The 16,699-nt window shown below is 43.1% G+C and overlaps 1 protein-coding gene across 1 annotated transcript in view; it reads left to right on the top strand.

Annotated features, from left to right (window-relative positions):
- The window catches only part of EIF2AK4 (eukaryotic translation initiation factor 2 alpha kinase 4), a 285,849-nt gene that overhangs the window by 76,174 nt on the left and 192,976 nt on the right, over positions 1-16,699 (top strand). The window contains exons 12-13 of the mRNA XM_030213680.1: positions 5,517-5,929; positions 13,976-14,042. Coding sequence (XP_030069540.1) covers positions 5,517-5,929; positions 13,976-14,042 — 480 coding nt within the window. The remainder of the gene's footprint in view (positions 1-5,516; positions 5,930-13,975; positions 14,043-16,699) is intronic.

Here is a 16,699-nt window from a genome sequence, read left to right as displayed (position 1 = left end):
TCAATCTCCCGGGGTGGAGCAGATAGAGGGATGGGTTTTTGGAGGGGGGGGGGGGGGGGAAGAAATAGGGAGGGGGGTAGGGAGGGATTGATGTGGGTAATGGTTATACACAGTTTAGTTTGGTAGGTGATAATATAGGTTAGATAAGGTGGTTTATTTCCTAGCAATTTTGTTGTCTAGCATATAAGTAGATGAGATCGGCAGTAGAATAAGCAATGTGCGAGTGATTACGTTTGTACAAAGTAACAACGTTCAATTAACATGTAAAACCACCTTTACTATATGTAAGATGAATGACAACACCCAATAAACAAATTTGAAAATAAATAAAGGAACGTCCAACATCTATCCTCTCTTCCCTCGGTCATCTCTGCTCCCCCCACCCCCGCATCCCCACTAGTCAAACATCTATTCTTCTCTCTTTCTTCCTTTTACCCCTATCCCGGTCCAGCCTGCCAGCATCTTATTTCTGCCCTATGTCCATCTGTTCCTTCCGCCCTTCTTTTCTGTTCTTCCCGCTGGGTCCAACATTTACTGAGGCTTTTGACCCATCTCCCTCCTAAATTTCTTTCTTTCCTATTTACCCACTGAAGGGTCCTTTTATTAAGGTGCGCCAAAAAATGGCATGTGCTGGTGTAGACACGTGTATTGGATGCGCGCAGGTCCATTTTTCAGCGCGCCTGTAAAAAAAATACCTTTTTTTTTTTTGGCCGAAAATGGACGTGCAGCAAAATACAAATTGGCGCGCATCCATTTTGGGCCTGAAACCTTACCGCCACCCATTGACCTAGTGGTAAAGTCTCATGTGTTAACCGGGCGGTAATGGTCTATGCATGTACAATGCTGATTACTGCCCGGTTAGCACTGAGTGCTGTAAAATTTCCGGCGCGCTTAGTGGATGTACATAAAAAATGAAATTACCACCTGGGCCATGCGGTAGCCAGGCAGTAGTTCAAAATTTGCACGTATAGGGACGTACGTACGTGGCTACATAAAAGGGCCCCCCCTTACCCTTGTTTTCATTGCCTCCTTCCCTTTTTTTTTTTCAACCTATGCTTATCTTTTTTTTTTTTTTAGTTCTTAACTGCATAGTCACCATTGATGACTCCCTTGCATTGTGAAGAAAGAAAGAAAGAAAGAAAGGCATTTTTGTACTCTAAATAGTATCTCAGAACTTGAGCTCAAACTACTATACTCCAAACTGGTCTGCAGAACCTGCTGAAGCCACTGTACTCCAAATCAAATCACAGAACCTGTGCACAACAAATCTGTTCACTTTAATCTAAATCCAGCAAAAACACAAGTGCAGCAAACTTATTTCAGCAAATAGACAGTGATATGACAACAGTTTCTAGGTTATGAAATTATGCCCATAAATGCTCATCATAAGCACCAAAAAAACCCATTGTTTTTTGTTTTTTTTTAAATTTAACTCACATTTTTATGCTTGTTCAAACTTCTGCACTGAAAATTCTGTGCTGAACATAAATTCCCATTTGTCATAGGCAGTATTACGTACACTCAAGTAAAAAAAACAACAAAAAACTATGCAGATGCTACCACACAAGAACCAGCAATTTTACACCACCCCAGACCTAGCGTTCACTTTCTTGCGTGTGCTCATCTGAAAATCTTCTGTTTTTCTCTGCATCGTGGCAGAATAGCTAATAGCCTCATTACTATGCATTTTAATATGCTGATGTGTACCACCACAGTGAATTGCCACAGTGAATCCCTTTCTTCATCATGTGGCCAGTAAAATGCGTGCAGAATGCTCATTAACTGCATGCTTCTACTCATGCTAGCTTTCTGCATCACCCTCAGTGTAAGGGAGTCAAACTGTGTTGGCAGTTAAGCTCATCTCATCAGTCTTGAAATAGCCCTCTCTAAACTTAGATCAGTGTGTTATTTAAACCAGGATACCTTATATACACTATTCCATGCATTTGTAGAATCTCATTTCGATTATTGTAATGCTGTTTACACTGATGTTTCAAAAACTGATTGAAAAAGACTCCAAACATTACAAAATACAGCAACGCATGTCCTACAAGTCTGGAAACCTCCATCAGTATGATGTTATTTTTTAAATCTTTCCTTCAACATATAGAGGCAGTGCATGTTTTGCACCCATGTCAGTCAGGCTTAGTCCAGGTTTTTCCACAGAAACAGTAATAGTACAACATAGAGGCAGCGATCTGCATGTGAACAGTCCACAAACAGAACAGAGCAGACCACTATATTGAAGAAACAGATATTCAGTGCTCAAGATGCCCGATGTGGCCACGTTTTCCCTTCCGAGAGGCTGTGTCAGGGGCTATACTGTTCAATCAGAACATATATACAGTTAAAATCAAACTTTATCTCACAACTAAATAAATAAATTGAAACCATGCACATGCAAGTACTTAAAACAGATGCAAATAATATGCCAAATGATGAAACAAGAGGAGAGTACAGTCATAAAATATTGTATGAAAATCATAAGTCTTAAAAGTTTAGAACACGATACATTTATTTATTTTTTTTAATTTATAAGAATTTGTAAATACAATTCCAAGGAAAACTCTTGATACAGGAAAAGTCAGAGCAATATCACCAAACACAGATTACATGAAATAATAATATAAAGAAATATAGATTATTATTGCAATGTCTTACAGTCCACAAAATTGAGGGAGCAAGGCACAATTCAAGGAAAGTATCTATCGCGGATATTGAAAGAAAATAGAAGCAATCTAAAAAGCAAAACTCAGCATAATCATATCAATCAAGGAGTAGATGTTGTAATATTAGATACAGGTCATACAGGTGATCCAACACTTCTGGTACTAAGAAATTTAAATTATCTGGATGAAAAAAAGATATATTTCAAAGAATTCAAGAAAAGTTTAACCAAAATATCCCTCCTAGTTGCAACACACTTGTGGGCTCATTTTCAAAAGAGAAGGATGTCCATCTTTTGACATAAATCGGAAGATGGACATCCTTCTCCCAGGGTCGTCCAAATCTGTATTTTATTTTTAATATTGTTTATTGGCACAACACAATATGTTACAGAATGCCAAAACCACAAAAACATTTCACTAGGTAACAAGAACAGAATAGGGCCTGTATATGAAAGGTGCCATCAAGAATTTTCATTTACCACTTATGCCCCCCTACCCCCCGCATAACCCCCCCCCCCACCAAACCCTCCAACTGTACTCCGTCGCAAGGACGGCCAAAGTTCAAGAGGGCGTGTCGGAGGCGTAGCGAAGGCAGGACTTGGGGGGTGCTTAACACTTGGACGTCTTTGACCCATAATAAAAAAAAACAAGGACATCCCTGACGAACACTTGGACGTTTTCACCCGGACTTGTTTTTCTTACAACTAAGGCACAAAAAGGTGCCCGAAATGACCAGATGACCACCGGAGAGAATCGGGGATGAACTCCTGTTACTCCCCCAGTGGTCACTAACCCCCTCCCACCCTCAAAAAACATCTTTCAAAATATGTCGTGCCAGCCTCAGATGTCATACTCAGGTCCATGACAGCGCATGCAGGTCCCTGGAGCAGTTTTAGTGGGTACTCTAGTGCACTTCAGACAGATAGACGCAGGCCCATACCCCCCTTGCCTGTTACATTTGTGGAGGGAACAGCAAGCTCTCCAAAACCCACCACAAACCCACTATACCCATATATAGGTGCCTCCTTCACCCGTACGGGCTATGGTAGTGGTATACAGTTGTGGGTAGTGGGTTTTGGGGGGGGGGTTGGGGGGCTCAGCGCACAAAGTAAGGGAGCTATGTTCCTGGGAGCAATTTATGAAGTACACTGCAGTGCCCCCTAGGGTGCCCAGTTGGTGTCCTGGCATGTCAGGGGGACCAGTGCACTATAAATGATGGCTCCTCCCAAGACCAAATGGCTTGCATTTGGCCGTCTTTGTCTTTGGTTTCGAAAATTGCTGAAAGTCAGAAACGTCCATGTCTAGGGACGACCAAATCCAGGGATGTCCAAATTTAAGGATTTGGATGTCTCTGACAGTATTTTTGAAATGAAAGATGGACGTCCATCTTGTTTTGAAAATATGGGTTTCCACGCCCCTGGATTTTGCCATTTTGCAAGGATGTCCAAATCGCAACTTGACGTCCCTTTCGAAAATGCCCCTCCACGTCTCAACTTTAGGAAAAGTTGCCTACGCCTCTGTGTAGCCCTGGCAATGTCTGGAAAAATTCTTATCTTAGAATTTAAGAAGAGGACATCTTGATGACGAAAAATTAAACGTGGAACCCAATCATGATCAGGCTCCAGGACAAAGTTCACAATTAAAGTTGAAGGCTTAACCCCTTTATTGTCCTCTTCCAAAGTCTGAGTCAAATTTAAAATGTCAAATGAAGCTTCTAAATTTGATGTTACTGGTTGACCAGTCTCTTTCTTCAGGTAAGGTGGTAGATGATATATCTGAGATATTGGTGGACAAGCTTGTTTAGGCACTTTAAAAATTTCAGTAAGATAACGTTTAAACATAAAGAGAAGTGCTACAGAGGGGACTTTTGGGAAATTCAGAATACACAATGTCTTCCTTCTGAGAATATTTTCCATATTTTCAATGTTCCTATTTAAATCTTCATCCCCCTTAACCAACATAGTTTGTTTATTAATCACCTTTTTTTAACATCCTTTTCCATAATACCAAGTCTATTTTCCAATGCCAAAATCTTCTGTTCCATTAGAGTAACTTTACCAGCATGATCAGCTAATTGCACAAATAACGACTCAAATTTCTGAGACAAAGAATTCTCCATTTGGGCCAGTGCGACCCAGAAGGAATCAAGCGTAAAAATAGAGGGTTTTGAGGCAAAAATAGACTTACTAGAATCCAGTGATAGAACTTGTAAAGTCCCAGGTTGGGTAACGTGGTGAACTAAGTGTGGGGTAACGTGATCGTGTTGGTCAGCATGTGTGAGTAACCTAATAGAGGTATTTTGAACAGACTGTAGTTTTTGAGGAGGGAAAACCTGCACAGACGATGTTACAGTAGTCTAACCAGGATGCCACAGAAGAACATAGATGGGTGGTACATGCAGCTTTATCTAGGTAACTACGCCCCTACATTGTCTCTGGTTGGCAGTCATTCCCTTACTTTGCATTTTTAAAAGTTTGCACTTAAGGTTATACAGAAAATTACCTACATAAATAACAGTGAAGAAGTTTATTGGTTAAAAAATGAGTGTAAAGTTAGTCTGGCTGTTTCTTTTGCATTTGGCAGATACCTTTGTTTCAGATATTATTTTTTAAACCTTTAATTACTCGCCTTTTCGCATTCAGGCTCATGCACCTACTGCTGGATAAATCTCACTGAAATGCCATGTCCTTTTTAATTTTTATTTTATTGCTGGATAAGCCTTAGTGATGCACAGTGTGTGTTCATTGTTGCTTGTGTCTCTGGGAAGCACTGTAGTTTTTCTTTGCCTTCACCGTCTATTTTCATTGCTGGATTAGTGACTGAGAAATGCTCTATTTTTGTTGCTAGGTGCAGAACAAGCTAGATGGCTGTTACTACGCTGTTAAACGTGTTCAGATCAATCCCACTAGCAAGCAGTTCCGCAGAATTAAAGGAGAAGTTACCCTGCTTTCCCGGTTGAACCATGAGAACATTGTGCGCTACTACAATGCCTGGATTGAAAAGCATCAATGCCCAATTCCTAGCAAACATATATCGGATACTTCTGAGATGCAGCAAGTGTCGTCCAGTTGTGAGCAAAGCCTGCACAATGAATTGGGCATGATTGATGATGTGGAAACAAATGCCCCTCCCCCAATCCTGACCAGTTCTGTGGAATGGAGCACGTCATGTGAGATATCCAGTACCAAGTGCAGTGGATCTCATGAGGATTCTAGTGATGACGATGATGATGAAGAAGGCGTCTTCTCTCAGTCTTTCTTGTAAGTAATGTAGGAGAGAGAAGCTAAGACAAAAGTTGAAAAGTGCATGCTTAATAGTGTGACAAAATTGCGCATTTCCCCTTCTTCCATTTGCAAACTCATGCATGTCTCTTAGGGGACTGGGTATGAAAAGACTTGGTAAAGTGTTCCTTGTTAGGGTAATAGGCGCTGTATGGAACACATGTATGTGTGTGTGTCTTTGTCTACAAGATAATGAGCGGATTAGAGTGGACAGACGTGAAGTGTTTGTTTACACTTTCAAACAACAACAAAACCAGGGGACACAAGATGAAGTTATAATATGGTAGATTTAAAACAAATAGGAGAAAGTTTTTCTTTACTCAGCGTGTAATTAGACTCTGGAACTTGTTGCCGGAGAATGTAGTGACAGCAGCTGGCCTTACGGAATTTAAAGGGAGTTTGGACAGATTCCTGAGGGAAAAGTCCATTGAACATTATTAATTAAAAACAAATTTTTTTTGGGGGGGGGAGGGGGGGTTGCCGGGTTCTTGAAGCCTGGATTGGCCGCTGTCGGAGACAGGATGCTGGGCTTGATGGACCCTTGGTCTTTTCCCAGTATGGCAGTACTTATGTACTTATGTATAGATAGATGGAGCTTCCGCAGTAGGTGCTGCTGCTTAGGTGAGATACACTTAAAAAAACAGCGAGATATACAACTAGTTTCAAAATGTGAACTGTACATTAGTCCGTTACTTTCCATTTTCCTTTTTCACTTGAACATCTTTATTTCATGAACAAGAGCTCTCATGATCACAGACTCAGCACTCCATCTCAAGAACAAAACCTCTTATCTTTGTTGTTTTTACTTTCTATGATGATGATAATCTGCAGAGCTAGTAAAATCCTTCATTTTGCTTGAACTTGTCCTAGAGCGTATGAAGTATGTAAAAGAGGCCAGCCATGCAGTGGTACCTAGGTTTGATTTCTGGATCAAGTTTTCTGTTCTCAGGTTGATCAGGGCTGGGGGTACTTCTTTTGCCTATAGTCCAAAAGGTCAGCTGCCCCAGGTGCCCACAAAACAGGGGTACTGTAGATAAGAACTGGCCCAAAGTGCCTCTGGACTCTTAACACAACTGACAGGTTGAGCAGGATAATGCAACCTCACGAGTGGTCACTGAACATGGGCGTAGGCCACAAGATCTTCCAGGCGTGGGGCACCCCCTCAGTGGATCTTTTTGCCACTCAGATCAATCACAAGGTCCCTCAGTTCTGTTCCAGGCTTCAGGCCCACAACAGACTAGCATCAGATGCTTTTCTCCTGCATTGGGGGATAGACCTTCTGTATGCGTATCCTCCCATACCTCTAGTAGGGAAGACTTTGCTTAAACTCAAGCAAGACTGCGGAACCATGATCCTGATTGCACCCTTCTGGCCGCACCAGATTTGGTTTCCTCTTCTTCTGGAGTTGTCCGAGGAACCGTGGAGATTGGAATGTTTTCCAACCCTCATCACCCAGAACGAGGGGTCGCTTCTACATCCTAACCTCCAGTCTCTGGCTCTCACGGTCTGGATGTTGAGAACTTAGAATTCAACTCTTTGGGTCTTTCAGAGGGTGTCTCCTGAGTCTTGCTTCCAGAAAAGATTCCACGAAGAGGTACTACTCTTTCAAATGGAGGAGGTTTGCCATCTGGTGTGACAGCAAGGCCCTAGATCCTCTTTCTTGTCCTACACAGACCCTGCTTGAATTCCTTCCACACTTATCAGAGTCTGGCCTCAAAACCAATTCAGTAAGGGTTCATCTTAGTGCAATTAGTGCCTATCATTGCCGTGTAGAGAGTAAGCCTATCTCTGGACAGCCTTTAGTTGTTCGCTTCATGAGAGGTTTGCTTTTGTCAAAGCCCCCTGTCAAACCTCCACCAGTGTCATGGGATCTCAACGTCGTTCTCACCCAGCTGATGAAAGCTCCTTTTGAGCCACTGAATTCCTGTCATCTGAAGTACTTGACCTGGAAGGTCACGTTCTTGGTTGCTATTACTTCAGTTCGTAGAGTTAGTGAGCTTCAGGCCCTGGTAGTGCATGCACCTTTTATCAAATTTCATCACAACAGAGTAGTCCTCCACACTCACCCTAAGTTTCTGCCAAAGGTGGTGTCGGAGTTCCATCTGAACCAGTCTATTGTCTTGCCAACATTCTTTCCCCGTCCTCATACCCGCCCTGGCGAAAGCAGTTTGCATATCTTGGACTGCAAGAGAGCATTGGCCTTTTACGTGGAGTGGACGAAGCCCTTCAGACAGTCCGCCTAGTTGTTTGTCTCTTTCGATCCCAACAGGAGGGGAGTCGCTGTCGGAAAACGCACAGTCTCCAGTTGGCTAGCAGATTGCATTTCCTTTACTTATGCCCAAGCTGGTCTGACTGTTGAGGGCCATGTCAAGGCTCATAATGTTAGAGCCATGGCTGCGTCAGTGGCTCTTTTGAAGTCAGCTTCCATTGAAGAGATTTGCAAGGCTGCAACGTGGTCATCAGTCCATACATTCACATCTCACTACTGCCTTCAGCAGGATACCCGACGCGACAGTCGCTTTGGGCAGTCGGTGCTGCAGAATCTGTTCAGGGTTTAGAATCCAACTCCACCCCCTTAGACCCATTTTTGTTCTGTTCCAGGCTGCACTCTCAGTTACTTGTTTATGGTTTTAGGTCAATCTATGTTATGTCCTCGCCGTTGCGAGACCAAATTGACCAGTGTTCATTGTTTTGAGTGAGCCTGGTTGCTAGGGATACCCCACATGTGAGAACAAGCAGCCTGCTTGTCCTCGGAGAAAGCGAAGGTACTTACCTGTAGCAGGTATTCTCAGAGGACAGCAGGCTGGTTGTTCTCACAAACCCGCCCACCTCCCCTTTGGAGTTGTTATTTATTTCTTTATATGCTTTTTGATTTAACTGACTAGACGTGCTCACGCGACGGGCGGGAAATCAGTCCTCACATGTGCGCTGCACGCGCGCCAGAAGACTCTGGCAAAATTTTGTTTATATTTTGCTTGCAAAATGCCAATTCCTGGGCCGACACGGACCCATATGTAAGAACAATCAGCCTGCTGTTCTCGGAGAATACCTGCCACAGGTAAGTATCTTTGCTTTATCTAGGGCAGTTCTATTAAGGGACTCCAAAAATTGGGTGCTGGGTGTTCCCAAATTATGGAATTACTACCGAGCAGCACAAGCCAGAGCAGCCATTGAATGGTTTCAAAACCACGATTATAAATTATTGGTGCGTATAGAGCAGACTCAGGCAGGTTGGGTCCCTCTGAATTTTTTTGATTTAGCTCCCTCGGTTGTCAGAAGGGATGTCTCCAACTATTTTACACACTTTTCACATTTGGGATACTATTGGGCTCATTTTCGAAAGAGAAGGGCGCCCATCTTTCGACACAAATTGGGAGATGGGCGTTCTCCCAGGGTCGCCCTAATCGAAAGCCGATTTTGGGCGCCCTGAACTGCTCTCCATCGCGGGGACAACCAAAGTTCCCGGGGGCTTGTCAAGCATAGCGAAGGCAGGACTGGGGCATGCTTAACACATGGGCATCCTCGGCCAGTAATGGAAAAAAGAAAGGGGGCCCTGATGAGCACTTGGCCGACTTTAAGTGGTCCATTTTTTCTTGTGACCAAGCCTCAAAAAGGTGCCTGAACTGACCAGATGACCACCGAAGAGAATCAGGGATGACTTCCCCTTACTCCCCCAGTGGTCACTAACCCCCTCCCACCCTAAAAACAACTTTAAAAATATTTTTTGCCAGCCTCAAATGTCATACCCAGGTCCCTGGAGCAGTTTTATTGGGTGCAGTGCACTTCAGGCAGGCGGACCCAGGCCCATCCCCCCCACCTTTTACACTTGTGGTGGTAAATGTGAGCCCTTCAAAACCCACCACAAACCCACTGTACCCAAATGTAGGTGCTCCCCTTCACCCCTTATGGCTATGGTAGTGTTGTACAGTTGTGGGTAGTGGGTTTTGAGGGGGGTTCGGGGGCTCAGCACCCAAGGTAAGGGAGCTATGCACCTGGGAGCAATTTCTGAAGTCCACTGCAGTGCCTCCTAGGGTGCTCGGTTGGTGTCTTGGCATGTGAGGGGGACCAGTGCACTACGAATGCTGGCTCCTCCCATGACCAAATGGCTTGTATTTGGTCGTTTCTGAGATGGCCATCCTCGGTTTACATTATCGCCGAAAACCGGGGACGACAATCTCTAAGGTCGACCTAAATGTGGAGATTTGGGCATCCCCGACGAAAGATGGCCAACCATCTTGTTTCGATAATACGGGTTTCCCCGCCCCTTCACCGGGACATCCTGCGAGGACGTCCTCAGGAAAACTTGGGCGCCCCGTTCGATTATGCCCCTCCATGAGTCCTATAAGGGATTTTCAGTTCTCATGCTATACACCTATTTATTTAAATCCAGAATTCCCACCACGGATGGTTCCTGTGGTTTACAGGACCTGGAGGCAAAATGGCTTGGTTAGATGGGGTCATTTGTATGATGAGGACATCTACTGTCCTCAAAGCAATTCAACCTTGCTTGATGGGACCCATATACCTTTTTAGAGGATGTTTGAGAGGATTTTCAATTTACCAAACATTTGGCCATCTTAGAGATCGTAGGGTACCTGGTTTGAACATAGTAACATAGTAGATGACGGCAGAAAAAGACCTGCACGGTCCATCCAGTCTGCCCAACAAGATCTCATATTTGCTGCTTTTTGTGTATACCCTACTTTGATTTGTACCTGTGCTCTTCAGGGCACAGACCGTATAAGTCTGCCCAGCACTATCCCCGCCTCCCAACCACCAGCCCCTCCTCCCAACCACCGGCTCTGGCACAGACCGTATAAGTCTGCCCAGCACTATCCTCACCTCCCAACCACCAGCCCTGCCTCCCAACCACCGGCTCTGGCACAGACCGTACAAGTCTGTCCAGCACTATCCCTCCCTCCCAACCACCAGTCCCGCTGCCCACCACTGGCTCTGGCACAGACCGTATAAGTCTGCCCAGCACTATCCCCACCTCCCAACCACCAGCCCCGCCTCCCGATCTTGACTAAGCTCCTGAGGATCCATTCCTTCGGCACAGGATTCCTTTATGCTTATCCCACACATGTTTGAATTCCGTTACCGTTTTCATTTCCACCACCTCCTGCGGGAGGACATTCCAAGCATCCACTACTCTCTCTGTGAAAAAATACTTCCTGACATTTTTCTTGAGTCTGCCCCCCTTCAATCTCATTTCATGTCCTCTTGTTCTACCACCTTCCCATCTCTGGAAAAGGTTCGTTTGCAGATTAATACCTTTCAAATATTTGAACGTCTGTATCATATCACCCCTGTTTCTCCTTTCCTCCAGAGTATACATGTTTAGTTCAGCAAGTCTCTCCTCATACGTCTTGTAACGCAAATCCCATACCATTCTCGTAGCTTTTCTTTGCACCGCTTCAATTCTTTTTACATCCTTAACAAGATACGGCCTCCAAAACTGAACACAATACTCCAGGTGGGGCCTCACCAACGACTTATACAGGGGCATCAACACCCCCTTTCTTCTGCTGGTCACATCTCTCTCTATACAGCCTAACAACCTTCTAGCTACGGCCACCGCCTTGTCACACTGTTTCGTCACCTTCAAATCCTCAGATACTGTCACCCCAAGATCCCTCTCTCCGCCCGTACCTATCAGACTCTCCCCGCCTAACACATACGTCTCCCGTGGATTTCTATTCCCTAAGTGCATCACTTTGCATTTCTTGGCATTGAATTTTAATTGCCAAACCTTAGACCATTCCTCTAGCTTCCTCAGATCCTTTTTCATGTTTTCCACTCCCTCCCGGGTGTCCACTCTGTTACAGATCTTAGTATCATCCGCAAATAGGCAAACTTTACCTTCTAACCCTTCGGCAATGTCACTCACAAATATATTGAACAGAATCGGCCCCAGCACCGATCCCTGAGGCACTCCACTACTCACCTTTCCTTTCTCCGAGCGAATTCCATTCACCACCACCCTCTGGCGTCTGTCTGTCAACCAGTTCTTAATCCAGTTCACCACTTCAGGTCTTATCTTCAGCCCCTTCAGTTTATTTAAGAGCCTCCTGTGGGGAACCGTGTCAAAAGCTTTGCTGAAATCTAAGTAGATTACGTCCATAGCTCGTCCCTGATTCAATTCTCCTGTCACCCAAAGAACTCAATGAGATTCGTTTGGCACGATTTCCCTTTCGTAAAACCATGTTGTCTCGGATCTTGCAACTTATTGGCTTCCAGGAAATTCACTATTCTTTTCTTCAGCATCGCTTCCATTACTTTTCCAATAACCAAAGTGAGGCTTACCGGCCTGTAGTTTCCAGCTTCTTCCCTAGCACCACTTTTGTGAAGTGGGACCACCTCTGCCGTTCTCCAATCCCTTGGAACCTTTCCCGTCTGCAAGGATATATTAAACAAATCTTTAAGAGGACCCGCCAAAACCTCTCTGAGCTCCCTCAATATCCTGGGGTGGATCCCGTCCGATCCCATGGCTTTGTCCACCTTTAGCTTTTCAAGTTGTTGATACACACTTTCTTCTGTGAACGGTGCTCTATCCACTTCATTCTCAATAGTATTATTTCCAGTCCATCTGAAACAAAGGTATCTGCTTTTTCTTCATCATTTTCCACATAGCGGTTCGCAGTATCTTTTAGTCTCACAATTCCCTTTTTAGTCATTCTCCTTTCACTAATATACCTGAAGAAATATTTGTCACCCCTCCTTACATTTCTAGCCATTTGTTCTTCCGCTTGCGCTTTTGCCAGTCATCTCTCTCTCTTGGCTTCTTTCATTTTCATCCGGTATTCCACCATGTGTTCCTTTTCTTGAGTTTTTCTGTATTTCTGGAACGCCAACTCTTTAGCCTTTATTTTCTCAACCACTTGCTTGGAGAACCATATCGGTTTCCTTTTTCTCATGCTTTTATTTACTTTGGGAGCAAGAATTTGGGGTAACCTATTCTCCTGCAGAGTGGGATTTTATGAAGCAATCCTTGGCAAAAATAGGGATTACTTAGAATGTTAAAGAAAACAATGTTAAGCTTCTTTAATGTTGTTATTTAACTTCTGCTAAGTCAGTGTTATCTTCATGTGTCTCCCTTGTGGTGGAGGAATTGTGGATCCAGAGGCACTATGCGAGATACCTAGTGGACCTGCCCGAAAGCTATAGCTTTTTAGAAAATTATCCAGTTTACTACTACTACTATTACTTGACATTTCTAAAGCGCTACTAGGGTTACGCAGCGCTGTACAATTTAACATAGAAGGACAGTCCCTGCTCAAAGGAGCTTACAATTTCAGATTGTATGACCTTGGGACCCTGGTATATTTCTTTTCAATAGGGACATACCTAGACTTTGCAAACATCAGACTTACTTGGTTCATTATCTGCTGCATCCTGCTAAACTTACTTTGGCATCAGCATGAAAGGACCCAGGTGTTCCTAAATTGCTAGAATGGAGACTAAGATTACATTACTACTATAAAATGGAAAAACTTACTGCCATCAGGTGAGACACTTTAGCTGGTTGGCAGAAGATTTGGGGTTCTGTTTGAAATTTGAGACAAGTGGATGATTGAAAAAACACTGCTCTTCTTCTACTGGTAAATGATTGTCAGTTTCCCCCTCTACTTTTTTCATTTTTTTGAGGTCCCCCCCCCCCTTTTTTTTAAGGGTGGGAGATTTGGGGGGGGGGGGGGGCAGCTGAATATTGTCCTGGACCCACAAAAGCTCTGGTGGCCACAGCCATCTCAATTAGGGCCAGATATTCAGTGCCAGTGCCCTAACATGGCCTGGCACTGAATATGTGGGCCTAATTCTGCTTGCGGCTGCTGGCATTTAAAAGAGTGCTGACTGCTGCGGGCTGAATATCGACTGGTATGTTACTATTACTCTGGTTGTTAAGGGAAGAGGAGACTCTTAATATCCTAGCTACTATACAGCTTCTCTCTCACCAACAGAGAATAAGCTTGTAATAAATATTTTCTTTTCCCTTTGTCTAACATCCTCTTTTGTTCTCTACTGCAGGCCGGCCACCGATTCTGACAGCAACATCATTTTTGAAAATAAGGATGAAAACAGTAAAAGCACGCAGGTAAATAAGTGCAACTGTAAAAGAAATTTTTAAAAATATCTTTACATTTTTCAACAATCTGCAGTGTTGGTGATTGCAGGATTCAGTAACGCTGTTCGATTTGGTAATGAGTAACGCCAGAGAAAAAACAAAAACATTACTCTGTGATCTCTAGTTTCTTGAAAACACTTCTTTGTAAATTTTGCTTATTAATATGTAGCATCTGTATGAAATAGTTGGTGATATAAATGCCAAACAGCCAAAGTGTCTGTGTTACTGGGAGGAACCTGTTCATGCTTCCCCTAGCACCCATTAGAGATCTGCATGGGAACGGGGTTTGCGGGAATCTCCTCTGGGACTGCGGGGTTCCCATGGAGGTGGAAAAGGTTTCTGCTGGATTCCCGTGGAAGTGTAAGCTGTACGTACACCAGCCTCGTATATACTAAATTCTTTGAATTCTGCCTCCTCTTTGCTTTAACAGTGCAGATGCGGAAAGTCTTCCATTAACCCTCTCTACTCCCGGGCTGGTGCGCAGGCCTCAGCTTTGACACAGGCAGGAGCATCAGAGGTCACCTGACCTTTTGGCGTGTGCATGTGGTGACCTCTCAGCACACAGTGCCAACAAAACAGAGACAAGTCTTCAATGTGTACACCAGAGTGTTCCTAGTTCTGTTCCTTCCTTGCCTGCAGTGCTGAGACTCAAACCCAGAGAGAGATTGAGAGAGCCAACTGTAATTTTTTTATTTTAGGTACAATTAAATTCTTGCAGGGATGAGTAGGGACAGGTTAGATTCCATCCCCCGTACAGCTCTAGCACCCATCCCCCCCCCCCCCCCCCCCCACACCCCAGCACCGATCAAAGGATTCCTTTCGGATTGGAGAACATTTTTCTGAGGCACTGCATTATCCAGCGTACTTCCCCTCCTCACAGACAGCTACTTGACCATCGAACCCTAAAGCTCTTCAATTCTTCAACACACCCAGGCTTTTGGGGGCAATTCTACAAGGAACCGCATGATTTTAGGTGGCAAGAATGCACATACATTCTGGTATTCTACTTATTTATGTGCATATGAGAACACACACGCATTTAAGTAAGCAATTTCCAGCATCTAGGTATTTTATTGATTGATTTTCACATTTGTTATATCATCATGGCAGTTTATAAGATACTGGTATAAAGCAGATTCTAAAATTTCCAGAAAAAAAACATTAAAACAACCGCAATTAAAACAAAGTCAGTAGAGGAGTCACAACAGGCATCCTCATAAAAGGAAAAAGGCCATTCATTTGCCCAGAGATTTTAAAATCATATGTAAGGCAAAGAAACAGCTTTGGAAAACAGCAAAGTCTTTACGGGTGCCTTAAATTTGCTTTCAGAAGGCTCTAAACACAAGATAGGAGGAAGGATATTTCAGTGAGTAGGACCAACAGAGCAAAACACTGGGCAGGCATTATAGGTAAGTCTGAGTGTGGTGGGGCACATATCTGCATTTGTATAGTATAAAACCTGATCTATGTGCAGCCTTTTACAATCTAGGCGCAAGCATTTACACAAGTTTTTGGCAGCTTAGGCTAGTATTCCCAATTTTGTTTAATCTATAGATAAGATCATTGGGCATGCTATTAGATAAATCTCAATTTATATAACCTTATTTATTTATTTAGATTTTGCTCACACCTTTTCAGTAGTAGCTCAAGGTAAGTTACATTCAGATACACTGGGTTACATTTATGCCGATGACATCACTGTTTTCTTACCATGTCTTTCATCTTGGGCGTGTCTCATATACAATTGTGTATGTCTTTAATTGATTCTTGGATTTCTAAACATCATTTGAAAATGAGCAAGGAGAAAACTGAGTTTCTCTGGATTGATTCTGACCATAATAGAAGATTTACACTTAGTTTTGTAATTGATGGAAATTAATTCACACTAGACCTTCAGTCAAAAATCCTAGGGGTTGAACTAGATAATCTGCTGACAATGCAACCCCATGTTTTAGTGATTCTGCAGAAAATCTACATTACTCTGAGCCATTAAGAAATATTTTTCCATTGAAACTTTTAGGATATTTGTCCAGTTGCTTGTTTTGGCCAGATTTGATTACTGTAACAGGCTGTTCAAAGATTATGCAAAATATGATGGTCAGGCTAATCTATGGGCTGGCATGTTATTACTCAGAGAATACTATCTGAAATTACACTGGTTGCCAATCAAAGAATGCATCCTATTCAAAACCTGTGTAATACTATTTAACAATTTGTCAGGTGCAGCTCCTTTGAATATGATGTATCTTGTGAGTTTTCTTCATAGATCCAATACACAAAACCAACTTTTCTTACAATTTCCTAGTGTTACTGCTTTAAAATCAGTTAGACATTTCTCTACATCGCTTTATTATTAGATGGCTTCATCATGGAATTCACTTTCCATATTTTTGCAGTTGCCAACACTATGCATTATTTAGGAAAAATTTTAAAACATTTTTATTTCCGCAAACTTGATTCTAGTTATGGTTTAGGAAGGAATATGTCTTTAAAATGTTGTTATTGTACTTCCCAGAAAGTTGTATCTAGTTTCTTTAGTTCCTGTAACTCGCCTTGAACAGATAAGGTATGTGGCGGGCTAGAAAACATGTTATAACATAACATACTTTCTTCAAATAGGTTCTTTC

Source organism: Microcaecilia unicolor, chromosome 9, assembly GCF_901765095.1.
Source record: "Microcaecilia unicolor chromosome 9, aMicUni1.1, whole genome shotgun sequence".
NCBI classification, from domain to species: domain Eukaryota; kingdom Metazoa; phylum Chordata; class Amphibia; order Gymnophiona; family Siphonopidae; genus Microcaecilia; species Microcaecilia unicolor.
The sequence above is the reverse complement of the archived record's forward strand: the minus strand, read 5'-3'. Positions and strand labels throughout refer to the sequence as shown.